Below are 27,166 nucleotides of genomic sequence, written 5' to 3'. Positions count from 1 at the left end.
GAGGAAAGGTTGAGAAACCTTGGTCTGTTTAGCCTGGAGGACAGAAGACTGAGAGGGGAACTTTCCAATGCTTTTGAATAGCTAAAAGGGTGGGTGTCAAGAGGATGGGGCCAGACTTCAGTGGTGTCTAGTGGCAGGAAAAGAAGCAATTTGAATAAACTGGAACACAGGAAGTTTCATCTGAACATGGCAAAATACTTCTTTGAAGATGGTAGAGCACTGGAACAGCACAGAAATTGTGGAATCTTTCTCTGGAGATATAGAAAACTCACCTGGACATGATCCTGTGGAACCTGTTCTGGGTTAACATGCTTGAGCAGGGGGGTTGGACTAGGTGATTGCTAGAAGTTCATTCCACCCCCCACCATACAGTGATTCTGTGAGCATTATCTCTCTGCAGAGGCCTGCTGAGATGTTTGAGCACATGAGAATCCTCCTCTTTTCAAGACTCTTTGTGTTGTCTCTGTTACCAGCCATCTTGTATCCATTAATTTGCTGTAGGTTTTTTTTTCTTTCTTTTAGAGTAGTAAGACGAAGGAAATTCCTGGGTGTGCAATTCAATCTGTTTACACATTATGCCCTTTAAATAATTCTAAAAAAGTTAATATTATGCCTTAATAAAATATAAAGATAAAAGTTTAAAGTTAGTGCTAAATTGTTATAGTTTATTTTAAAATATGTCAGTGTCTTTGCACAGTGGTGAGGTTGAGTAAAGAAGAATAGGTTCAGTGTTTTGCATAGTGGTAAAATTTAAAGAATCTTTACCTTCTAGAAAAAAAAAAAAGAAATAGTTTGCATTTTTATCTATTTTATTCTTTCACTGTATGTTTTATGCCTGTCAGAGCATCCTAACAAGCTGTATTATTGATTCAGAAATACTTTTTTGAGTTTTGGTTTTGTATGGCTGTTACTATAAAAGCACAATAGTTGTTAGCTAAGATAATTTACAAATGTACCAGAGTCTTTTCTTAAACCATTTTTCTGTATGTTTGCAGTGAAAGTGCTCAGAATATGTCTTGTCCTGTAACTGTGGTACACGGTAGACGTTTTCACCATGCACATGCACAGACAGCAGTAGTAAAAACAGCAGCCCAAAGGTAAGACTATGTTTGTTTCTCCCCATGTTCCCATTGTTAAAAGTGTTTTCTGGTTTTGTGTGTAATGATTTTCCACGTGCTATGAAGTTATTAAGGAAACAGTAATTACATGGGGCATTCTTCGTCATGAGGTTTGCTCTTAATTACTGAAGTTTCATAGAATTTACTATTTAGGATCTTTTATTACAGATCTGTTGATAAGATGGAGTCTGTAAATATAGCATAAATCATATAAACTGGAACATCTCACAGAAGCAAGATTTTGCACTTATATAAATAGTTGTTAGAATTAGATGACTGGAAACTGGAGATTCTTATTTAGCTATGCTGAATTACTCTTCATTGTTTTGAAAACTTAAAACTACATCAGTTCTATAAATTGCAGAGGCTTTTTTTTAATATTTTTGTTTTCCTCTATTTCATCCTACTTTACTCCCTTTGATTGCTGTCTTCAGAAAAACAAACCCCTGTGTACTAATGGGAATGAATGATGTGATCCAAACATGTATTAGATTAATCTGGTGTTAAAGAAACAGACTGAAAAATGGATTTTGCTGTCTTGTCCCTGAGGACCTAAACTCTTGTTGCTCTTTCTTCTATTTCAAACTTTACTATCACCTGTGAATAGAAAATAGCATGGTTGTTTCCTTCCCCTTTGTAACAGTGGATGCAGCAGAGGAAATTTCCCTTTTCTTTACATTTCTTCCCATCATTGCAAAACAGGGTTGACAAAGGAAAGGTTGGCAGAACTTTTTTCACAAATTAGACTTAACATTAATCATAGACTTAGCCTGTGATTTAGGCTGAAGCATCTGTGCTCTTTTCTCCTTCATGCAATCCTTTCTAAAATATTTTTGTTCATTGAGGAAAGAATGGACCATGTCTAAGTGTTCATGACTTTACCTTTCACTTTTTTTTTCTTTTCTTTTTCTTTCTTTCTTTTTTTTTTTTTTTTTTTTTGTAATTCTAAGGGATAAAATCTTGATCTGCCGTAGTAATTAAAATGATATGAAGTAAGGAAGATCATGCAAGACTGCTCTTTCTTGGACCTCTTAATGGTGACCTTAATAATATTACTGTACTTGATTAAGCGTTATTGTAAGATGATTCTTTTGAAATAGCCAGGCAGTGTGGAGTCATCTGTAGTTAAGTGCCATAGGTGGCTTCAACATGTAAGAAAGTCTGTTTTAGAGATTGTTAATTGAGGGGATGTTACTTGCCTGCTTGCCTTTCTCACCTATGGGACTTGCTTCTTTATAAACCTACAGTGTAATGTGGAAAAAAAAATAGCATCTTTATATGCATGACACACAGAAAGAAAACTAATGCATATATAAGCACGGTGAATATTGCATGAAGAATTGTGTAGTAGTCCTCTTGAATGTTTCTAAATATGTTTCCTCTTGGAATTGTTATTTTAGTTCTTTTACTTCACAACCAGACAATTGACTCTTACAGTAAGAATATTTTAGAGTTTCAAAGGCAGGAAGTAATCATAACAATTCCAAGCAATATTTTGCTATTGGAGGATTTCAGGCCCAGCATGATCTAATTGAGGGTGACCTTTGCAGAGGGACTGTGCAAGGGATATTCAGTTTCACTATCTTTTTCTAATTGATTCAATTGACTACTTTTTAAAGCTTCTAAATCTGTTTCTGAGCTAGAAGATTAAAAGTTATTAGAACATGACCTCCTGTCATACTTCTTTTTTAATTAACAAAGAAGGAGGAGCTTAAGGCAATTTGATATGGAAAATGGATGTTTATAAATGAGAAGACAATTGTTAGAAAAGAAAACCGGACTATTTAAAACTGTTCACAATACAGAATTCTAGTGCAAATAAAGTGGGTAATTTTTTTGCTGTTTGGGAATTTTGCTAGTTATTGCTGTTTGTCTTTTTTTGCTAGTTATTACTGACACTAGACAATACTTGAGTTTAATAGTAAATTCTGTTGGTGTCTCCTAAGTAAAGAGTATATGCAGAAAATGTGGGTGGCACACCCAGAATAAAATTCTAGGTATACATCCAGACAAAGAAAAACTGGTAGCACAAAAGTTGAGTTTTAAGCCGTTGGTTTTTTTTTCCTATACTGATTTACAGGCAACACAGGCTTGTGTTGTTTTACATTGTTTGCATTTTATGGAATTGTTTTATGCTATAGTGATCAGTAACAACATAAGGCAAATAGTTTTAATCAACCTAACATACTGTTCTTCAATCTGCAGTGGATTATTGAAAGGATAACCAAAAATAAAAACATGATTAAATTAGTTCTGAGCAGATTAAGTCTCTGGCACTGACATTACAGATTCTGTTATTTACACTGGGTTCTTTGAGTAGGAATGGTGTCACATGGGGCAAGCTAATTATGAAACTTGGTTGTAATCTCTACCAAGCTGAATTTGGAACTTGCAATGTGTACTGTATTTCTTTTTCTTTCTCCAACTTTTTGCGCATGCATGTTAAGTTAAATTCTGGCTGAATATCTGTTGCACTCATATTAAAAATATGCTTCCAGTACAATGCAATTTGGCATTTCAAAGCAATATTTTGAGAAATATTATTAATGTTGTTTTCCAGTGAAATCTGGGGATTAAAATTTTTCACTTCTGATACAACAGACTTTCAGATACAGTTCAGCCTGGAGTTGTAGTTGATTCTTAACTTTTTAGCTTCATTTAATGGATATACATAATTCTGTCTTCTGCTGTTGACTGTTCTGTAGGACTTGGCATTGTAATAGCATGTATGTAAAGCACATCCAACAATTCTTATGCATGAGCTGCATGAGGCAATTTGTAGGAACATTGCTTTGGGGATCTCGCTGGGATTTTCATTTCTTCCTGAGATGTAGAAGTGAGAATTCTTTTAAATGTATTATATTAATATGGGAATTAAAAACTAGCAAGTGAGGCATCTAGTGTAATTATAGTGTACAGTATCAGGCATTCTGGAATTTTATTTTCTCCCTTTAAGTTTCCTTAACATTAAAATTTACAATTATAATTCTTAACAGCTGGACTCTTTACAGCACATGTGAATAGTTAACCCAAGTTACATATTAACTGTGCCAAGGATACAGAGATACTGGGTATGACTCCATACAGATGTGGTTTGGATCTGACTAGATTTATAAACTCTGATGAGACCCACAGTGTTTATTGTTTATGAAGGCTATCTCCAGTTGGCAGTAATTTTTTCCCACTTTCATGCAACATTGACTCATTACCCTCTCCCCAGTCCAAGCTGCAGTGGCCACATTCAGTTTTCAGTTCCTTTTACTGCCTTCCCAGAATCCAGAGCACTGTGGAGATTGACAATGTTTTCATACTGCACTTTTGTAAGATTATCAGGATTACTTTCTTACCTGCTTTGCTTTCAGTCCTGCTGTTCCTTTGAGGAACAGAGTTTCTTGAATTTTTGTGAGTCTTCTGATAGTGAAGAGGAAAGGAGAATGAGTTTATATTACTCTGTAATATTATTACTCAGTTTATTTTGACTGAAGTAAAACTGGGAAGAATTTGAATTTGTTCTGTTTTAGCACAGTGTCAGTGGCATGGATACATGACAGAAGTTTGTTAGACTTTTGATATTTGGGAGGAACAGACACATAAATTAAACTGTTTACAGCATTCTATATTGCAAGTTTTGAAAAGGCAGGAGAAGTAAAGATACTGATTTCAAGTTGTCTTTGTGCTGTGCTTATTTAGATGTATTTTTATGTCAGTCTTGGTGTATGAAGGACCCATGTTGTGAGCACCAGCTGCATTTGTTGATATTAAAGGAGACACTTATTAAGCTACTGGCCGTAATTCTTAGATATTTCTGGAGATTTTTTTAGCCAAAACTTCAGGAGGTGGCTGGTTGCTTCTCTTTTTCCTGCTCTGTCTACTAGCTGGTACCATTTTGTCTCCTAAATATTTAAGCCGTGCTTTCTGTTTTTTTGTTTTCTCCTCAGTTTCAACACTTAACTTGTTTTCAGCTACTAAAAATGTATTTATCTTCTGGCTATCAGAGATTGGAAATGAAGCTTGATCTGAATTCATGTATTAGGGTTCTGTCATTTCAGGTTCTATATTGCAGTGAATTAAGTGAGATGATCAGGCTGAGTTCAGAATTAATCAAATTTTACACATTGAAAAAAAAACCAAGACAATGTTGTATTTAGACCACTGACTGTTGGTGTCTGTAAAGTAACGTTTGTTTGTACATTTATAATTACTGTTACAGAAAATAATTCTCATCTGAAAACTAGTCCAGTGACTGGGAGAGGCAATGAAACAGTTATAGTTTATATTTAATAAATTTAATTTAGTGATATGCAACACATGTGGGGCTTTGCATCTTATGTTTTTTTTTCTTTTTTCATATTTTAAGCAATCTGGATCGAAAGGAAAGGTAAGCTTACTGTTGATGAAATGAGCATGGTAATAAGCATTAAGAAAATTAACTGAATGAGTACTTTATCAGTGCTACTTAAAGAATATTCAATCTAGTCAATCATATCTGCTCATGTCTGAGGGAGGGTTGCTTGTTTTTCTTCTGATTTTGTGTTTCACTCATGCCTTTTTACCAAAAATGACCTTTACGTCCAGCTCTAAATAACATGCTAATAATGTGAACTTTGGGTACATTTCCACTGGAAATTTATCTATTTATTTATCCATTATGCAAATAGATACATTAACATTTTCTCTGGAGTTAGGAATTCACTGCTAATACTTTTTGTAGAGCAGCATACTTTGTGTAATAGAAAAATACCTGCTTCAAGAGTATAGTAGAGTCTTCAAGACTATAGTAGAGCTTTAACTCTGTCATCTCTGCTTGGTTTTAATAGCATTAAAGGTTTTCATTGCACTACTTCTGTTCATAAAGTATATATGTTAAAGCAGTTAACAGAAAATGCATAGTAAAACCAGCCACATTATAAAGTTCATTTATCAGTCATTTTGCATCTGTTTGTTGTTAATATTGTGTTAATATTTAATACTGTTGATATTATATTAGCAATATGAAATACCATACATCTTTTCTTTATAGCTTAAATTTAGATGTTAATGCAAATATTATCTTGATAGTAATGGATTTTGAGTTCTTGTAAATATCCTGTCTCTGTATGTTTTTTGGCAATATACACTTGATATCAAGTTGAATTGCTTAAGCAGTATATATAACATTTAACCAATGATAATATGAATAAGAAAATTCTAGTGCAGATCTTTTGTTTGCAAATTTAGGATTTTCTAGATTTATGTCAAATTCAGTAGTAAAAGCAAACTCGTCTGTGTATTTCCTTTTGTTAATTGTTAAAAAAACAAACAAACAAAAAAACCAAAAACCAAGATATACTTGCCAGCTAGATTTGGCCCTTTAAAAAGTGGTTTATCATCCTCTTGCTGCCTGGGCTCTGAGTTCATGTATACTTTCTTTGTGCTGCATTTATTAGTAACCCATTAAGCTATTAATGTTTTAAATATGGTACTGTATGTCACAGGAGGACTAGAGTTGAGTTGCATGTTGGTGAGCTTAATTTTCCCTTGAGGACTACTGCTTCTTCATAGCCTGGTACTAGTGGATAGCTTCTTTTTTCCTTCCATGCTTTTTGCTGCTGTCCTAGCAGAGGCACATGATTTAGGCAGGAACTGCTAAATGGAGTTCTAATCATTAATCATTAAGTGCAGCTTCAACTCCTGACTTTCTGGACTTCCTGGGGCTACCTGACCCGTGTACTAAAACCCTAGCTGCCTATGCTGCTGCTTCTCTCTTTCAGCCTGTGACTTTTGTACTCTGCTTTTCCTATAAAATACACTAAAGTTAAGTCTTAATTCCGCAGCTTGGTTCTTCCTGTCTTGCCATGCTTTGCTCTGTTTTTATGTAATGATGGAGAAACCAACAGCCTACCTGCAGTGGTATACTTCCCAGTAGCAGTATATGGAGGCAAGGGGAGAAAAGGCTGAATAGAAAGAGCCTCTGAAAGAGGCAGGCTGTGCATTGAACAGCTCTCTGTGAGCCTACACCTCAGCAAAGTTAGGAGCTGGTGCAGCCATGCACATACGTGGTATTTCTGGTGTGACTCATACCAGATTCTGGGTAGTTTTGAAAGCTCTAAGATAGCACTATATGCAGAATTCCCAGATCAAGATGTTTCTTTAGGTTTATTCCTTTCTAGCATACACAGAAATTGTCCTTGTCTTGCTCTTCCCCCTTCCCTCCCCCCACCCCCTCCTCATTTTTTTTGTCCCAGAGAGGAAATTTTAATATGAAAATTTCACTTTGGCTGGGGAATGACAGAGTCTGTCTACCAGCCCAAGGTGAAGATCGTGAAGTCCAAATTCAAAATAATTCATCAAAAGAAATGGCAGTAATTTTGAATGTGTGCTGAAAATACTAAATCAGTTACACCATTCAATCTGAATAAAACACGTTTAGTGAAAAATCCTGTACCATTTAGATGTTGTGTCAGAAGTTCAGGACACTCTTAACTTAGTGTCTGAGTCCAGCCTATACCTCAGTATTTTTGTCTTTTGCAGGAAGAGCCAGTTATTTTTGGTCTTTTAATTTGTTTTGCTGTTTGATTCTTTACTACTTCTTGCTTTTGGCAAATACTGTGCTACCTCCCTTGTACTTAAAGGTATTAAAATTCAAATGGCCTCTAATGGATGAGATAAATAAGATGTCTAATGTTAGCTAATCGCTGAGGTAAGCGTGGAACCTTGTTCTTCAAGCAAAATCTAAATCTCATAAGAAATACTTGTAGGAAACATAATAAGAAAAGAAAAGAATTTTTAGTATTTGGTAGGATGGCAGGAACAGCAATCAATATTTTTTTTTTGCTATTAGACACAGGATGTAGATAGTCTCCCATTTCAAAGGGATAAAATAAGGTATCAAACAGCTAAACAGACCAAGATGCAAAACAATTAGTTTAAGTTAGGATTTAACAGCAAGGCTTCTGTTTTGAAGCACTTAGTTTTTTTTAATTCTTACAAGCATTTTTTTTTCTTTGTCCTTTTAAAAATAAGTGCCATGTTAGGTTTAAAAACACCCCACTCCATTCTAATTCTGGACTGTACTTCTCAGAGTACTACTTTACTGGGGAAAGTATCAATGCATCTGCAGATGTTCAAATGTCAATAAACATCATGCTAAGTGAAGGGGCTTAATTCTGTCATCTGGAAAACCTTTAGGGTGCTGGGCTCTGCCTTTTTATTTGTGTGTAGGTTTTTCATGATAGGAAACAAGCAGAAGGGGCTTCAAGTTGCTGCCCTGTTGTGAGAGGGCTGTTAGTGTCTCCAGGGAAGAATTTAATGGATGAAATCTATAACTGTGTTGGTGTTTAAAATTGTTGTAACTTTAAAAAACACTGTTGTACTTTTCTAACTCAAAGCAACTTCAAATCTGACCTTGAACTGCTAACCAAGTAAAACTGTGCTGAGAAGTCTAAGTTGGCTTGGAGCATTTTTTTGTAATTTATGTTTGGCTGTTACTGGTTCATTGTGAGCATATGATAAAAGTCTCACATTCTGGGAGAAGAAACATACTCATTTGATGCTACCCCTTGTGTGTTCTTCAAGTGTTTGGCCATTTAAAAAGTATCAATATGAGTCTAAGCTGGTAACAAAAAATTCAGATGAGGGTAAATAATGCTACTGTATTCTGAATTGCTATGAAAAAATACCCAGCAATATATGCTCTTGATTTAATAATCCTTAAAAGGAAAATCTATGTTGCATGTTAAAAATTAAATAAAACCCTTTATGATTTTTTGGAAGAAAAATCATAACTTACAAGTGTTCAGAGATCTTGAACTGTCAAATTGAGTTTTAAAAGAGATTTTAATGCACTTAAGATATTCTGGATTTTGTTCAGTTTTTGTGTGTGCAGGCAGTGAACCCTCTTTTCAGAGGGGGATTGTTTCATGTTTTTTGACACAATGGATAGCAAATGACCAACTTAATCTGTCATCTGTGATGTGCTTGTGGGCATTCATTGTAATGTACTATATTTTATGGTGCAATCCAGCCATGCTTATTTTTCAGTCTTCTGCCTGACTTTTCCTTCCCACTGCAGCCCTTCAACACAATAAAACCTCTTTGTGTGTTTCATAGGGGGCTGATACATTTAGTGGGGCAGATTTGGTAAAAACTATCCCAAAGGGCATTGTAGATTAATCTTGCCCCAAGAATGTTAGTAAATGATAAAGCATAGCAAAACCCTGAGAAGTATTACTTAGAAATGCAGCAAGTTTAAATGTTTTATAATTTGGTTGGATTGATTGGATTAATCCATTGGAAAATTCTGCACTGAAAGAAAGACAAACTTATCCTTTGCACCAAAGTCTGCTCCAGCCATAGCTAAATTTTTGTCAGGTGGATCCTCAATATTTTATCTGTTAGTTTGAGATGTTACCTCACAGTTTACAGCTGTTTTTTTGTGTTTTTGCTGTTTACCCTATAATCAGAGGTAGCAGTGCACTGCTTAACTTACTAGTAAAAAGCTTCTGCTGAAATTGTTGGCAAGGCTTCCTGAGTTTCACAGGTGTGCCATCTTCTGGGAGGAACAATAATGTACAGCTGCAGAGTAGGATATGACATCTGAGAGAGAATTGCCACAAACAGTAACTGAGATACAGTGAGCTTCAGCCATCAGTTTGGTGGGAGCACTCTTGGGCACACATGTAAACTGAAAATATCTTTCAGGAGACTTTAAAAAAAAAATCTTACTATCATGCTTTAATTTGCAGAAAGTATATTATGCATATGTTATTAACAAAACTTTTATTATCCACTAACTTGTCTATATTTTTAAAACAAATATATAGAATCTATGTGTGTCTTTTCTTGTCATTTTTTACTTTTTGACCACATCAATTTTGGACATCAGACCTTTTTCCTGTTTTGCATGTTCTGTCTCTATTTTTTTAATTGTGAAACGTGTGGAATTCACTGTAATATTAAAATAATAGTTGTTTCTATTTTTTTATTTTAAAAGTATCTGTTTTGTTCTTTGTGAATGAGGAGAAGGAGATGCAGGCTTCAGTCTCTGAAGACTTAGGTGAAAGTGAGAAATTCCTGAACTATTGATTGCTATCAAAGGGCATTTAGATCAGAAAAACATCCAAGAACTTTACTGTAGCTGCTCCTAGCATTCTGGTAATATTTTTTTAAGTGTACAAATAGCATGTAATAGGAGAAGTTATTTATTTGTAGCTTTCAGATACAATTCTGGTTTATTTTTTTATGTATAATTGTGGCTAAATTAGAATGGTGTTCGTCAAAAGAACAACTGTATATCTAAATTATTTTCCAGAAAAGAATATCCTCCTCAGCTTCAGAAAGTAGAAGCAGACCACATTAGGTTACCACGGTCTCAAGGAGTTGGTAAGTTATTTTGAGAGTTCTCATTTCTTTTAAGCAGAATAGTGTTGTTTTTTTTTTTAATATATTTTTAAATACAAGCTTTGAGTGGTGTGTTGCCAAACTTTGTGTAGCATTTAGTTGCACATATCCATTTCTCTCCTTTGATTGTGTTATTCTGTATTTATTCACATTTTTACACGAAGGGAAGATTTTTCCCTTTTTTGACAGATTTCTGCAACCTGTTCAGTTGTATTATAGTTAGTTTTAAATTAGGCTTCCATTATTTTAAGAACAACTGAAATTTGAAAAAATTTAGAATTACAGAATTATTGGGACAGATCTCTGGAAGTCATCTAGTCTAAGCCCCCAGCTTCTTCCTGAATTGGCAAGGAGCTCCTGTAGCAATGTTTGTATGTGCAAAATTTCACATGGTAAATACTACTCGGTAAGAAGTATATTCAGGTCCTGAAATCATGATAGAAGAGTCAGCACTGCCCCATAGCTCACCCAAATATGCTCTTACATTTTTGCTCCTAGATAGTATAATGGAAAACACAGAGGAGTCAGAATCTGAATCAGAATCTGAAATTAAAAGAAAGGTGCAACAGAAACGTCACTGCAATTCTTATCAATCTGACTTGTCACTTTCTTCTGCTACAAAGAAGTGCTTAACCCAGTTAAAGGTAGGTTAGATTTTAAAACATGTACATTTTTATTGAACTTTAAAGTTGATGCATATTTTAAAAACGGTTGTAAAATAATTTGATGTTCTGAAATAGCTTAGGGTTAGGAGGAACGTTACATAATTAAATTTTTAAAACTACTGATAAGAGATATTTAACTATTAATATTGATACTAGCTATAGAATGTTTATTTTCTGATTTGAACAAACAGATGCTGCACTTGAAAGCAAAAGAACAATGTTTTAATTGATGGGCTGATCAATAAACCAGAACCTGATAATTTTGGTTTGCTGTCTATGAATCAGAGAAACAATATTTTACTCTTTGACAGAATTGGTTTTTTAAATGTCATTATTTTCTCTTCTCATTATAACAATAAAGACAGGGATACTGCAAAGATGGGAATGTCTTTAAAAGTTACTCTCTTTCTAACTAGTGCAGGTGTCCAAATAACACTCTTTGCACTAGATACAGCCAACCAGGATTTTTGTCTGGAACTTTCCTAAATATCATATTTTCTAAATATCATATTTTGGAAATTCTTTTAAGGCCCTTCGTATTTCTTATCTCCCAGGCTTACTATGAAATATTCACAATGCCCACTTACAGGTCACACTGTATGACTATCAAGGCAAAACTTCCTGTGATGAGATCTTTATTTTTTAAAAAAAATTTAAAAATTTAATTATTAGACATAATCAGGTTGTATTTGCTCATGTATATTAGAAAGTCAGTCAGACTGTGCTTCTTTATTACGATGAAACAGTTGGTACTGCTATAGCACATTTCCATTATATGTTTAGTTAATTAAGATGATGTTACTCAGAAGGATTTTCACATGTGTTATCTATAAGGATGTGAACCATAAAAGCTAAGTAATGAAGTAGCAAAGCAGTTAAAAACAAACCAAAAGACATTACAGTTGTGTGGGTTTTGTTTTAATCATTACAGTGATACCTTTGTTTAAAGAAGTAAAATATTCGTTGCTTATGTCCTGTCAGGTAAGAGATAAAAGCAGAAAACAGTCTTCTAGATTGAAATGGTTGTTGAAGAAAACAATTTTAAATAAATAGAATCTTGTCACTGCCTTATTAAAACAATTTTCAGTCTGAAGGCCTAACAAGTGGCATCATTTAACACACATAGCTTCTTCCTTACAAATTCCATGAATTAGCATGAGAGGAAACAGAGTAGCCTCGTGATTTGTGGCTGGACTGTGATCTGTGTAGGCCATTTACAGTAACTTAGCAGTAACTAGAAGACACTAAAAGGCTGTATACTTATAGAAGCAAGGTGTGTTTTTTCAATAAAGTCTTTACATTACAGAGCTATAGTTCTGTGCCAGAACTATTTCCTGCATTGTACACAGATGGAAGAGAGGGCTGGAGCTCCGTGTAGAAGCACCAGCAGCTTGGTGCCTGTGAGCCAGTCTGCATGTAGCAGACCACATTGCTAAAACAAGCTGTTCTCTGTCTCCCTGATAAAAAAGCAGCAGGCTTGATTATGCTGTTCCAGAGATATGATTTCATTTCCAAAGAAAGATGGCAATTGTAAACATTATTTAATAATTACATCTTGTACTTTTTTTCATGCATATCTTAGAAATCTGTTAACTTGAGAACATGAGCAGTCATGAATAGACAAGAGTTACTGTTTCTCAGAAGAGCTGAGTGCCTGTAGTAAAATTGTCAAGCTTAAAGTAAGCTTAAGTAAGCTTAAAAAAAGTGAAACCTCCATATTTTTCACATGGTATATTATGAGATTTCAAAAATTGATTGATAAAATATATGAGGCTACATCATCATGAAACAGGTTGATTTAAATTCAACTGTTAATTCAGGGCCTGTCTAAATTGCAAATTAGGAGCAAATTAACAGCAAATTAGGAGGATATATCTTTACCCTGTTGTGCTCCCCACTATCTGTAACTGGCCTCTTTCCAGAGTACATCACAGGGCTATTTGAACCTTCTGATTCTGTAAGACTGTATAGTTTATTATACACTCTCTGGAAATAGAACAGATCTTGCTGTAATTGAATGTGTATTTGTTATAAAGCTTGGAAAATGGTGGCAGTAAATCCTTTCCTAATACACCAAGGCCACTATGAGGACTGCTCTGTTGTTAGGCAGACACCTGGGCTCAACCCAACAAAGAATTTGGCTAAAATGCTCACTACTGACACATCTGCTTTATCCATCTGTGGTGAAGGAGGGGTATAAGGAGATGCAGAGGAGACAAATTATATTCAGTATTTTGCAGTACAGTGGTTATGTCATTTGAGCTCAGTGCTCCAGGAGACAATAACAGACAATTGGAGATGAATAAATCTCAGTTCTGGAGACTCAGTTATTCAACTCAGTTACACATGTAGTAGCTTATGTGTTAGTATTGAATCCCTTAGACATAGAAGTCCAAGTTCTGAACTTGTGATACGTAATTGAGTACATGTACATTTGGGAGAAACAGATCACATCTCTGTCTTTACTGTGATAGATATATTTTCCCTAGTAGCCCCTGCTTTCCTCTTGACAGTCTGGGGAATTCCTTTTCCTCAAGTCCTGTTTTCTTCTGAGACAGTGGACTCTGGAGCAGTGTATTTCCTTTTTCTTTTGTGTTTCTCTTTTTTTGTTCGTGTGTTAGAAGATATCTTGGGAGAACAGATAAAACTTCATGACTTAGGAGGTTGCTTCTGATCCTTTCTGGCATTGCTCTGTGGATCCTTAGGTTACTTTATATTCGTCCAGTAAAACTATGTTTTACAGAAATGATATAACTGTACCTTCTTGCTAATGGATATATATATATGTATATGAACAGTGTGCAACATTTATGTATGGAAATAAAAAATGCAAGAAGAAAAATCTGAATTGTGCAACAGTAATAACTTCTAAAAAATTGCCAAATAACATTTGTTCCTCTTAGAACATTTCTCATTTTCTAAATTGAAAAAAAAAATCAAACTGTCTTTGAATGTTTGCTTTCTCTGCTTACGGTAATTGGTAATACAATGTTACCAATATTCATTCTGAACAAAAATTTAATGCTAGATTTAGAAAGGCAATCTTTGTACTTGCACATTTACTGATTTTGTGTGTATCCTCTCCAGCTTTTGGAACAAATTGATTATTCTACTGATTGCCCAAATTGTGGGCGGGGAAATGAAAATCAGACCAAATGTCGACATTGTGAAACTGCTTCTCTAAAGGATTTGCAAAGAGTCTCCAGACAAACTGTGACTTTAAGTGAATCTCTGGGACCTTTATCACGTTCTCCAATAAATCAGAATTCAACAGGGCAAAAATCTTCAGGTACAGGGTTCAACACAAAGAAGTTTTATGGTTCTGCTGTTGGGAAAGGTCCAACGGATATTCTACTGAGTAGTGAAGTTGTAGGACATTCTATGTTAAGACAGAATGGAAAAGTTGGTCTTCTAACTGGGGCGAAAAATCCTAAAATAACAGGAAGCTTAAGACAGAGGAGTACAAGACCATCTGAACTAAATGATCCAAGTAAGTACGTTTTAATGAATATAGCCATAAACAGGAAACCCAATGTATTTTATAATGAAGGAACAATCCTTGCAGGTTTACATTACTAATTTTGCGTGGAATTTTTTTGTGGGGGTGTTCTTGGGGAAGAGGGACAGACCTTTTTATTATTTTCTTTTCATATAATGTGGTATTCTCTGAGAGAGAGAAACATCAGTGAAAACAGTTAATAAGTAATTAAATAATATATTTTAATATATATTTAAAATAAATTATTAATTAATAAAATGTTATTTAATGAATTTATTTTGTTTAAAGACATTCACTGTATAATTTTTAAAAAGCACTCTTAGCAAAATTCCTTCATTCATTCTCTCAAAGGGAGTTTGATTTTTATTTTATATTTCTTCCTTCTTTCCTTTCGAGCTATACATGGAAACACTATGCAGGTTTCCCCATTTATTTAAATTTAATAATTTGTAAAATGTTAATTTTTGTGCTTTCTTCACATAAACTTTGATCTATAAGCAGGAAGGACTGGAATTTTGGAAGGCTATTTGTCCTACTGATTTGAACACTTTGAGTCACAGTTTCTCATCAGTTTTTCCTGTGTTATTCCCTGTCAGGTCTTGATTAAATCAAGAAATGTATGGCTTCACCCACTGGAAGCATATTAATAATAAACCTCTGCTGTATAGTTAGTTGTGAGAAATAAAAAAACAGGGAGAGAGCACCTGTGAGCAGATTCCGAATATTAATAAAAGCATAATAAATAATGATAAATATGGACTTGTTTTTGACACTGCAGGACAGTTAACTAAACTACTTTTAAGCTATTGCTTGAAAAGAAATTTGTGTTACGGAAAAATGTAGTGGTTGAGAATTTAATATTTTTTGTTTAGTTGTTTTGTCTAGTGATGATGATGATGAGGAGGAGGATAGTAGCAGCACTAGGAGAATGGAAAGCATTTCACCACGTCCTGCAGATTCAGCCCGCTCCTCCCCAGCTCCTTCTACAGGAAAGGTGGAAGCAGCATTAAAGGAAAACAGTTGTGGAATAGAACAGAGAATAGGTAGTATAACAACAGATACAGAAATTGCAGTCACACTACCAAGAAAAGCAAGAATGAAAGATCAGGTACTTTTTAATGCTTTATTTAAAGAAAACAAAAAAACAATCACAACTGGAAAATGTAAAGGCTTGTCTTGCATTGTCAGAAGCTGATTATATTTGATTGCTTTTCTTATTTAGCAGCTCATCGAGTAGAAACCCTGCTTACATAATACTGGAAAGATAACAAAATATGTTTATAGTATTTTTTACAAGCATTCATAATTATTTGGATTAAGCTTTTAACATAGTTTCTTCTGTGTTGAATGTTTACTCTTTGAGACTGACCAGGGTATCTCTGTGAAACTCAAGGGCCTACTTAGTTTTCAGAAGAATGTTTATACCTGCTTTTACCTGGTAAGCCTTTGGACATTTGAAGTTAAACATTAAAAATGACACAGGGAACAACAGTGGCCAGTAAAGTAAAATACTTGAACAACTGTCCCAATTAATAGCACTTATTTTTGGATTTCGTGGTGGGAATTCTGCTCTTCAGTTGAGTTCCATGAATAAACAAAGACAAAAAATGCACCACTAGTGCTGTCAAAAGGGACCCCTTTCATGGTGTTTTAAAAATGTAACAACCATTAAGAAGAATACATTCCCAGTGGCAACTGATGTCTAATTAATAATGCTGATTAAAACTGTTCTTGGGCCACTTGTCCAGTTTCACTATTAGGAGTTTGGCTTAACAAGAGTCTCTGATCACATTTCCATTTCCAGTCCCAAATCCTTTGTTTTTCTGAGTTAGTACACTAAAGGAATGATGCCAAAACCTTCATTCTGGGTTGAAATTCAGAAGCCAACATTGTAGTTCTGTATTCAATGAAATAATGGATTATATAATATGGTGTATAATTAGTCACCAAGGTAAAGCTGTGAACCTGTAACCTACAATAAGGCTGGGAGGTTAAAAGCCTGGATGATAAAAGACTTTTGAAGTTCAGCTCTTCTGGCATAATGTGCTGGAATAATTGAAAGCATTACACTCTAAACACACTGGTGTCCCAAGACTTCTGAAGCTCCCAAATGTTTTAATTTGTGTAACCGTGTGTTCCTGTTCACTACTATTTAAGAACCAGCTGTAACATTGGAAATTTATTGTATATTTTAGACAAAAGTAGAAAAGAGCTTGCTTTTGAAAAGAAGGCAAACTTTTTTTCTTGTGAAATTTAAAAAAAACCAAGAAATTGATTTTATGAAACCACCAAGAATTGAAGGTATCACACTATTTCGTAAGATATGATAGAAGAAGCTTTAAGAATTTTTTTCATTTGTTTTCCTCTCAGACTAATCATCAGTTTTTTACTGAAGAGGCTACTTGAATATAGCACCACTGTAATGTTTACTGTCTTACTTCTTTGAGCTTTTAATAATATTTATCTAGTCCAGTGGACAAAAATGAAAAGATGTCTTGAGCAGGAATCCTATGTCAGTATTTTAATTACAGGGATATAGAATCTCTGCCTTCACTGTATTTAAATGAAGTATCCAAAAATATTTTTCAATTATGGCCAAGATAGACTACTTGATACTTAGTATCAATAGAAATATTGAATCCCTTAGTGTGTTTTTCTATCCAAGTGTAACTGTATTTTGTCACCCAAAAGAGTGTGCATTAATGGACAACTTTGTGAAAGAATATCAATGCCAAAGAAAAGACTAGTGTACAGAAAATCCTTCAACGAAGTAAAGCTATATAAGCATGACAACAAATAAATATATTTATCTGACAGCTGTCAGCCAGCTTTCTGTCATTGTTGTAGGTTTTAGTCCTGCTGGTAAACAGAGACTTCATTGACATTGCAGCTTCAGTCAGCATCTAGAGAATTTCTTGAGTTGGAGCCAAATTCCACATGGCCTTCTTTCAGTGTTTAGTCTTCAGACCCCGGAATCTGTTCTAAAAACATCTTAACAGTTCTGTTAGAGTTTCTTTAAGGAATTTTTATTTGGCTTATTTCTTTATATTTTTTGGAGTCTACTCCTGCTAATGTGGTGATGCACTGTACTTCATTAATAAGTTGGTGTTTTCAGACATAAAAAACCTGAAATATAAAGATAAAGCCCCACTGTGGTGATTTTACAGAGTTAGTTTTTTTGTATATAATAAAATATATTAAATAAGCAAATAAAATATATTAAAAATACTCTGGCTTTGCTGGGCTGCACAGCGTTTCAGAATGATGAAAACTTAATTGTCTTTGGCAATTTAGAAGCTATATTTGTGATTTGGAAATGTTAGCAAAATGTTTGCAAGTGTACTTTTTTTTTCTTTGATGTAGCAATGTGATCATCTTCAGTTGTTAGAGAAAGTGGGAAATGTCTTCTGTAAATTGCTGGGTTGGATGCTGTAGAAAGTTAACCTATTGACAAGCAGAAAAGTAGCTGAAAATTTAGTCACTAGTTTTCAGTAATGTTTTAGCAATAAATTGTAGAGATTCTGAAACCTTGAAAATTACTTTTCAGTTTGGGAACATTGTGTCTAACACTCCAATAAAACGTCGCAAAGTTATTTCTCAAGAGATTGTAACTGAGGCTGTACCTCTGACTTATCAAAATTCCTGTGAAAGTGTCATTCTCAACTGCCGAAGTATACGAATAGGAACGCTACGAAGAATGGTAGTGGAACCTGTGATTGTAAGTAAATATGTTATTTGGCAAATCTCCTTGAAGTTTTTGATGGACGTTGTTAGTTTCATTCTTGTACAACATAATATTTTGCCTTTGTCTGTGGAATAGTAACTTTGTCTCTAATTTTGAAGGCTGTGATTTCCAAAGAATCTGGAAGTGCTATTACATACTAACGCATACCGTGTATTTCTGGTGTTTAGTAGAAACATCATGCCTACAGAATCCTTTAAAACCCTGTTTGCTTGGTTGGGGATGTGTCTTGACCTTATGAATTAGCATACATTTGTTAAGAATATTGAAAGTAACAATTACCAAAACTGTATAGTAATAGGTAGAAGGAGCAAATATGTTTGCAAGGGAATAATCTTACTTCTATGATAAAATGTTGTGGGTTTTTTTGTAAACCTTGTAAGTTACATGGAGAATTTCAAGGACACACTGCATTTTAGTTGTATGCAGTATGCCAGATAAAATAGATACTTCTTCCTGGGATGACCACGTGAATAGCAGAGATATTACTTGTTCTTTCCACATGTCTGCAAAGCCTATTGTTTGTTTTGCTTAAATACTGACACTATTAGATGATATTCTCTTTTGAAGTGTTTTGGTTTTTTCCTCCCTATAATTTCTGGTACTTTTCCGAGTATTTTAAAAGAATACTTAGGAAAGATTGTAAGTTTCAACAGTCAGTACGACTGAAAGAGACTCTGAATGGTAAAAAATATACTTGAGTTGTGCTAAAATGTACACTTAAAAAAAAAATTACATTTTTATTTTAAAATTTTCATTACTCAAGTAGTTAGTTGAAATATGTTTACTGACAGTTAAAGGTATTAAGTAAATTTTAATTTGAAGAAAAAATCTTATTATTACTTTGTCTTCCACAGTTTTGCCTGGATTATATCAAAATACGCCTAGAAAGTCAAGACGGTGAGTGTATCTCTCATTTTAGGCTAATACTCAATATATATATTTTGAATAATGTAACTGTGTCTAAGGAATTAACAGGTAGAATTATAATAAAATTGTGATTCTGGTTTTGTTTTGTATGTGATAAATTATACTGGGTGCCTGTTGTCAGATAAGAGGGGAAAAAATTGAGAATACAAAGTTGATCTGAACTGCCTGCTGAAACTTTTTTCAGTTTCTTTAAACCAAAATGATTTTGCATTATCTCTACCTTTTACTGATAGAAAGAAAATTCACAGATAACAGGAATGAGCGCTTTGGTGTGTGTGTGCACAACTGTGTTCTAGTTCTTCCCTTTCATCCTAGATAAAAATCTGTATATATTAATTTCTCTGATGATTACCAAAGGTTGTCTTGAAAATTATTAACAAAAATAATAGGCAAGAATAATATCCTGTAAAACATGTTACATCTGACACTTCTAGTTCTTTTATTTCAGATACAAAAGTAGAGAGTGCAGACCACACAGGAGTCTTAGACCTTTCTTCTCTAGTTCTCTCTTTAAAATTTTTTCTTCTCCAGCCTATAGGGCTTTAGTGGTTTGGATTGGGGTTATTGTTACTGTGGTATGCCCCCCCAGAAGTGGGAAATTAGGTGAAATGAGTTCAGGAAAGTTTGTGCATTTACGAAGGAGAACACTGAAGTATTACCATAGAGACTGCAGTATTACAGCCCAGTCTTGGAAAGCTGTTTTGTCGTTTATTTTAAACACAATGGGGAGAGGACTCTAGGAGTCATCTGTAAACATTCATTTCATTACTAGCTGCATTTTCTCCTATGTAAGTCCCTGCAGAAATGAAGAATCAGTGGAAGAAGATGGACTTGGTTAATCCATGCATCATAGTTGTGGTGCTTTTTTCCTGATTAGATGTTTTGAGCAGTAAATTATGCCCTGTCAGTTTGAAGGAACCATGTTGCTGCTGCAGCCTGATGCAGAGCTGAGCTGCTTCTTCCCCACCTAGTGGGACAGGGATATTGGAAGTTTAGAAGGAAGGGAGAGTTGCTTTTCTCTGCAGAGGCAGTCTCAGTCAGTGGCTGGCTTGCTTTGGGTAATTGTTCTGTCTTGAAGAGCAGTAGGCTCCCTTTCTGACAGGCACAGGGGTGTGAATTCAATTGCTAATAAGAAGGGAGAACGTAGAGGGCTACTGCTGGACAGTGATTGCTAAATGCCAAGAAAAAGATGGGGAGACAGTTCTTAAAAAGAGAGGAGGTGGGGTGAGGAAAAGCACTACCTCCACTAATAATAAGAACCTCTAATAACTATCCTTACTAAGGTAGAAAGTAACTGAATGTTGTTGTTTGGCTTTTTTATCATATAGTTTCGTGTAGTTATGCTCTGGGTGATACAAATTAAATCTTTATATGGTAACCATTTTACTAATTTTTACTCACGATCAAGAAATATTTACTAGAATTTAACTTAAGAATTTAACTTAAGCTTTAAGTGACTACCAATAACCATTTTTCTGATGCAGAAATAATTCTTGGCATTGAACTTCTGGGTGCTTTCACCAAATTTGATGTACTTTGACTTCACGCATTTTTCTTTCCATTTTTGTAGTTCAGTAAAACCTGTAAAATACCCAATATTGTCAATGGAAGCATCAGATGTAGTGTTAAAAATTTACCATGTTGGTGACATTTCTCTTTGGTACTATATTGAAAGCAAGTACTTTATCTTCCTCAGGTAATCAGGTAGATTCACAGAATTGTCACTGTTGGAAAGGACTGTAAGATCACCACATCCAACTGTCAACATCCCCCTGAATAAAATACGTATATCAATATCTGTATCACCCACTAGAGCATGTTCTGAAGTGTTTCATCTACACATTTTTTAAATACTTCCATGCGTGGTGATTCCACCACCTCCCTGAACAGGCCATTCCAACAACTAAATCCCCTCTCAGTAAAGAATGTTTTTCCTCACATATAGTGTAGACCTCCCCTGGTGCAACTTCAGGCTGTTTTTTCTAGTCCTGTCACTGTTCACTTGAGGCCAGCAACCACCTCCCTGCAATCTCCTTTCAGGTACTTTTAGGGAGCAGTAAGGTCTCCTCTCAGCCTCCTCTTCTCCAAACTAAACATTCCAAATTCCTTCAGCCTCTCCTCATAGGGATTGTTCTCCAGACCCTTGGTTGCCCTGCTCTGAACTCACTCCACAGCGGCTCAGTGTCCTTCTTGTAATGAGGAGCCCAGAACTGAACACAGTACTCAACGAGCAGTCTCACCAGTGCTGAGTACAGTGGCACCATCACTTCCCTTCTTCTGCTGCCCACACTGTTTCTGATACAGGCCAGGATGCTGTTGGCCTTCTTGGCCACCTGGGCACACTGCTGGCTCATATTCAGCCAGGTCTTTTTCTGCCTGGCTGATTTCTCAGCATGTGTTTATTCTCCTCTTAATTTTAAAGTTATTTTTCATAAGGAAACTTGGTCAAAGATAAACCAAATAGTAAAGTTCTACAAAATAATTTTAAAATGTGTCATAGTAATAGCTGCAAATTTAAAGCTGTCAATGGAAGTGCTGTATTTTTCTGTGGAACAAACATTTAAATTGGTGGAGTACAGTTTGTTTCTGATTACTTTCTTTAAAGGTGACAGTGGAGTTCTGTTCATCGTTATTAACAAAAATAATTTCCTGAGTATGTGTTACTTTTAAACTTTTAAAGAATTACTGTAATACAATGTAATTATGTTGTTCTCTAGAATCAGAAGGTGATATCCGAGAGATTAACCTGAAAACTTCAGAACTTACCAAATGTGAATGGTGTAGTGTCCGAAAATTACCAGTAGTTTTCCTGCAAACAATACCATCAACCTGTAGTAGCCTGAGAGACCAACTGAAAATGAGTAAAGATAATGTCTGGTATGAATGTAAAGGAGACAGTAAGTAAAACAATTTCAGTGTACTATTTCACTTGAAATTATGTTTTTGTGTTTTGGAACATGGCTGACTGCATTAAAGAATAAAACTGGTATCATTGTCTGGGGCAGAGGTAGTGCCTTTCCAGACACCATCACCGTGTCAGGCTGATGAAGAGTACAGTTCAGAACAGCCTGGCAGAACTGTATATATATTATATATATAAAGTTAAAGTATAACTTTTTTCTCTAATATTTGTACTAAATGGAAGCAAGTTGGTCTGTTTAGCTTTTGTGTATGGACCTTTTGTATTACAGCTTTTTGTATACTTATTTCTGCTTTCTGTTCTGTTCTGCTTACAGCCCTTGAGTTTCAGTAGAAGCTGTTGTGTGGGTTGGCTTGTTTTTTTTCCCCAGATGCTTGTTAGTGTAGACAAATATCTGCTTGGAAAATAAGTGGATTGTTGTTACGTATCTTAAAATTAATTTAAACATAGTTTTCCTCAAGGGTCTAGCATCTTAATATGCACATTGTTTTTTATAGAGTGCTGAGTGAGCCCAGCTGCATGAGGCTGAGATGAACAGCCTGAAATCCTACTCCTGTGTCTATCTGAATAGTTCCTCTTAGTGCAATTTACTGCTTTTGTATTTTTCAAATGATGTGAGTGGGTGGTATTTATACAATAACTGATTGGACTCACATTCTCAACTTCTGGTAAATGTGTAGGCTGACCTGTTGAAGCTAAACTACTGCAGCAAAAGAAATATAAGGATTATTTGGGCTAGCAGGAGGAAGCAGGAGAGAACAGCTGAATTTATGCTGTTCACAGAATGTTCACCATCCCCAGTGAGGTTTTGATTTCTTTATGGTACAAGACCTGAAAGCAGGGTTTTGCTTTTCTTGGTGGTGATATCCCTTTACCTGTGTATGGAGATGAAGCTTGGATTACTGTAACAATTTAAACTGCTTTCCTTGATCAGTTGCATACTTTGTAGACATGAGTACTGGTTGCTGCTGGATTGGGGATCTTTAAGAGATTTCTGTTTCTATGGTAACAGAAATTTGATCAGAGCAAAACAAGTGTTTCTTTTGTGAAATTACCTGTACAGGTTTTTGTAGTTATGTACCCAACAACGTGTGCCTATCATCACTAAGAGCAGTTTTGTTATATCTTTGTGCTTCTAATATGCAGTATACAGTTTTAATACATTTAAAAAAAATATGCTTATTTTCCTGTTTAAGTCTGGGAACAAGCATGTCAAAAATATACTTTTTTCCTCCCCTTTTTGTATTCTACTCAGCTTAGATTCTAAGCAGTGGTTTACATTTTGCATCCTACTTGTTAGCTACCCCAAGTTAAAAAATAGGTTTGGGTTTTTTTCAACCTTTAACTGTTCCTAGGCTGAAATCTTTGAAAATAAAATCCCGTGTAGTTGTTGAAGGGGTTAATTAGATGAAAGTAATTTTCTAATAAACATGCAGCCACAACAGCCCATGTACTTTCTTAATACAGTTCTCCTTTTCTAGTAAGTTCCCACAGATAAATGTGTCTTCGTTGATTTTTGGGGGAGCTGCTCTAGACTTCTTGGTGTTGACTTGAGAGAAATTAGGGCATGGTGCTTCCCTGGGTAGAGAGGAAATTATGCTGAGTACATTATTTCTGAAATTGCATTGAAACAATAGGATAGGAACTATTAAAAAAAAGAAATATTGATGACTGAGTCTTGCTGTCAGTAAGCAGAGAAGCTGGTATTTCAAAATATGTTTTGACTTTGCATTCAGTCTTAAAAATATATTGGGTGTGTGTAATGATTATCACATCTACCTAGATTAAGGCAGAAATTGAATATATTTTTGCAAATGAGGGTAGAAAGGTTTGGTACCTAATCCTTCTGTCTCTTTGCACATGTGTAGTACTGCTTATATATGTTGTCAGTAGTCTGTACAAATCTGCTCATAGTTGTGATGTTTTATTTTGCTTCTAAATGATTTCTTTTCTCTTTTTTTTGTAGGTCAAGAGGAACAGTACATAATTTTGATTTTTGAAACTGGTCTTGATCCGCATGCAAACTCAATATTTGAAAAAATAATTACTGACATTGGCATTAGAAATAATATTTCTGACTTCTTCGTGAAAATTTCCTTTGAAGAAGCCAATGGCAGACTTGTTGCATTTACTAAGAGCTTAGAAGACAATTCCAAAGGAAGTCCATCTCACAGAGAAAACAAAATGAAAAATGTAATTATGTTTTTGTTTTAGAACGAAGCAATTCTATTAGTTGAGTTGCAGATACACTGAAGATAGTGTACTAGTCACTAGAGCAGAAAAAAAACTTTAAATGGATTTTGTATGGGGATTCCCAGGCTTGCCTCTGGGACATTATGAGTGTGAATATTATACTGCTGGACTTGACAGCTTTTTACCTTTTTGGTACATTTAAGCACAGTATGAAAATTAATATTATTTTATTCTTTTAAGGTTCTTTCTGAGTCCAAAATTCAGCAGCGAAATAAACAGTTACCTTATTTTGAGGAGGAGGAGGAAATTGGAGAACCACATACAGTATTTATTGGTCCTATAGAAAAGTAAGATATTAAACTTTGCCCTGTAAAAGTTCTGAGTGTTTTTTGTTTGGTTTGTTTGTTTGTTTCTGGTATTTCATATTTATTATTGAATGTATTTGTCTTTTCAGGTTGATAGTTTATCCACCTCCTCCAGCAAAAGGTGGTATTTCTGTGACCAATGAAGACCTCCATTGTCTAAATGAAGGAGAATTTTTGAATGATGTTATTATTGATTTTTATTTAAAGTAAGTTTTTATTTCAGATCAGTTTTTAGTCATCTTTTACTGTGAAACTTGAGAAGTTGTGTCATTAAAAATTCATAGGTCAATTGATACCACTTGGTCTCCAGCTATGTATAGTTCTAGTTTTAAAGGTTGTTTTCTATCTTTGCAAGAACTCTTGATTCCTCTCATATTTTGTTTGATAATGACATTGTTCTCACTTAGAAAAAAGCTTCTTTACAATTTCTTAGCGTCTGAAGGGGAATTCCAACTGCAAGAGGGGAAAAAAAAAAATGTTTTTTAAAGTTGTTTTTTTCCAGATTGTGTTCCTTGGAATTTCATTTGTTTTGATTAATACATAAATTTTTTTTGGTGTCACTGATGTTACAGATGTTAGAAACAAATTAAATTGTTGCATCCTGGTGTGTTTATGCTACATGTAAAGTATATATGTAAAGTTTTCAGTCTAGTGGAATATTTTAGAGGTAAAAATCAGTCTGTGAGTATTTAGAGAATTAGTGGCTCAGTTACAAAATACAGGTCTTCCCTAGTTAGCTCATAATGTAGCAAACTCATTGAAAATTTGTTTACTGCCAAGACATAAAAATAAATACAACAGCAGCAGAAGAGCAGAACTACTTTTGAGCAGGACTTAATATCTTGAAATACTGACTCAGATACTCACATTTTGTGTTAAGAATTTCCTGCCGATAGCTGTTTCGTGAAAACTGTAGCAGCTTAGTGGGGTGGTAGCACTGTTAACAGTCTGGTGATTAATACTTCAGCAACTCCACTGATTTTTTTATTTTTTTATTTTTTTTTTAAACTACTTAGATATTTGGTACTTGAAAAACTCAAAAAAGAAGATGCTGATAGAATACATGTGTTCAGTTCATTCTTCTACAAACGCCTTAATCAAAGAGAGAGAAGAAATATTCCTGAAACTTCAAACCTTTCGTAAGTCTGTTGATAAGTCAATTTAACTAAGAGCTAAGTACAGTGAAGACTAGAAGAACAGCATATTATAAATCCTTACAGACAATATTATACCAACAGAGCTCTAGGAAGAATCCAGACCTGTAACAAATGTAGAGTAACCCTTGAAAAACTTGTGAAGCTCTAAGATGAAAATACCTGGAAAAGTAGTCTTTCATTTTAAGTAAGCTGCCCTACGGTTCATGTGTTTGTTTCTTCTTGCAGAATACAACAGAAACGACATGGGCGAGTAAAAACATGGACAAGACATGTTGACATTTTTGAGAAAGATTTCATTTTTGTTCCCCTTAATGAAGCGTAAGTAAAAATACCTTTTTATCACATTTTGTGAAGTCTTAAGCTTAAGAATTCTAATATCGAAAGTTATATGAAACTGTGGACTGAAATTAAAATTAATAAACATCTTTTCTCAGGTGATAAACGTAATAGTAGTAAGACCTTTAGGTGCATTATTGTAACTTAAGTAACAGACAAGGTAAAGTCTTTGCTTGGAAGAGCAGCCAAGGTGGTGAAGGGTCTGGTAAGGAGAGGCTGAGGGAATTGGGATTGTTTAGTTTGGAGATGAGGGGGTTGAGGGGCAATCTTTTCTCTCTCTACAGCTATCGAAAGGAGGTTATTATGAGGTGGGTGTTGCCCTCTTCTCTCAAGTAAATAACAATAAAACCTAGAGGAAATAGCTTGAAGTTTCTTCAGGGGAGCTTTAGACTAGATCTGAGGAAGAAATTCTATTGAAGGAGTAATCATACACTGTAATGGGATGTCCAGGGAAGTGGTAGAGTCACAGTCCCTCAAGGTATTAAAAAAACATGTAGATGAGACACTTCAGGACATGCTGCAGTGGGCATGGTGTTTTTTTCTGTATTGACAGTTGGACTTTTTGATCTTAAAGGTCTTTTCCAGCTGTGACAATGCTGAGATTGTGGTAATCTGTGACTGAGCAAAAATTAACTTGTCTGAGTACTTTTTCTAGGTTTTACCTGGTTCTCTCAAGTGTCATTATTGGTAACTTTTGGATTTACCTATTTTAACAAACCAATATGAGAAGAAAATGCATTTGAAAAACTCCAATGCTCTGCATTGGAAGTTTTACTCTTTGTTTATATTCTTTTCTCTTATTTTTCTTGGCTGAGGAAGCAGACTGTTAGCATTCTAATGGTTTTGAAGAACTTTGAATGATG

The 27,166-nt window shown here is 34.7% G+C and overlaps 1 protein-coding gene across 11 annotated transcripts in view; it reads left to right on the top strand.

The window, feature by feature from the left end:
* The window catches only part of SENP6 (SUMO specific peptidase 6), an 85,379-nt gene that overhangs the window by 41,847 nt on the left and 16,366 nt on the right, over positions 1-27,166 (top strand). For 7 of the 11 annotated variants that reach the window (XM_071741530.1, XM_071741523.1, XM_071741529.1 and 4 more), the window contains 14 exons: positions 996-1,097; positions 5,476-5,496; positions 10,408-10,478; positions 10,995-11,140; positions 14,249-14,651; positions 15,533-15,768; positions 18,208-18,378; positions 19,260-19,302; positions 22,050-22,229; positions 24,219-24,445; positions 24,686-24,792; positions 24,900-25,016; positions 25,827-25,949; positions 26,193-26,285. In XM_071741530.1, coding sequence (XP_071597631.1) covers positions 996-1,097; positions 5,476-5,496; positions 10,408-10,478; positions 10,995-11,140; positions 14,249-14,651; positions 15,533-15,768; positions 18,208-18,378; positions 19,260-19,302; positions 22,050-22,229; positions 24,219-24,445; positions 24,686-24,792; positions 24,900-25,016; positions 25,827-25,949; positions 26,193-26,285 — 2,040 coding nt within the window. The remainder of the gene's footprint in view (positions 1-995; positions 1,098-5,475; positions 5,497-10,407; positions 10,479-10,994; positions 11,141-14,248; positions 14,652-15,532; positions 15,769-18,207; positions 18,379-19,259; positions 19,303-22,049; positions 22,230-24,218; positions 24,446-24,685; positions 24,793-24,899; positions 25,017-25,826; positions 25,950-26,192; positions 26,286-27,166) is intronic. The other 4 variants (XM_071741528.1, XM_071741532.1, XM_071741526.1 and 1 more) reach the window with 1 other exon arrangement.

The sequence above is a fragment of the Heliangelus exortis genome, chromosome 3, assembly GCF_036169615.1.
Source record: "Heliangelus exortis chromosome 3, bHelExo1.hap1, whole genome shotgun sequence".
Taxonomy (NCBI): Eukaryota; Metazoa; Chordata; class Aves; order Apodiformes; family Trochilidae; genus Heliangelus; species Heliangelus exortis.
Note: the sequence above shows the minus strand (reverse complement) of the source record. Positions and strands in the feature narration are given on the sequence as shown.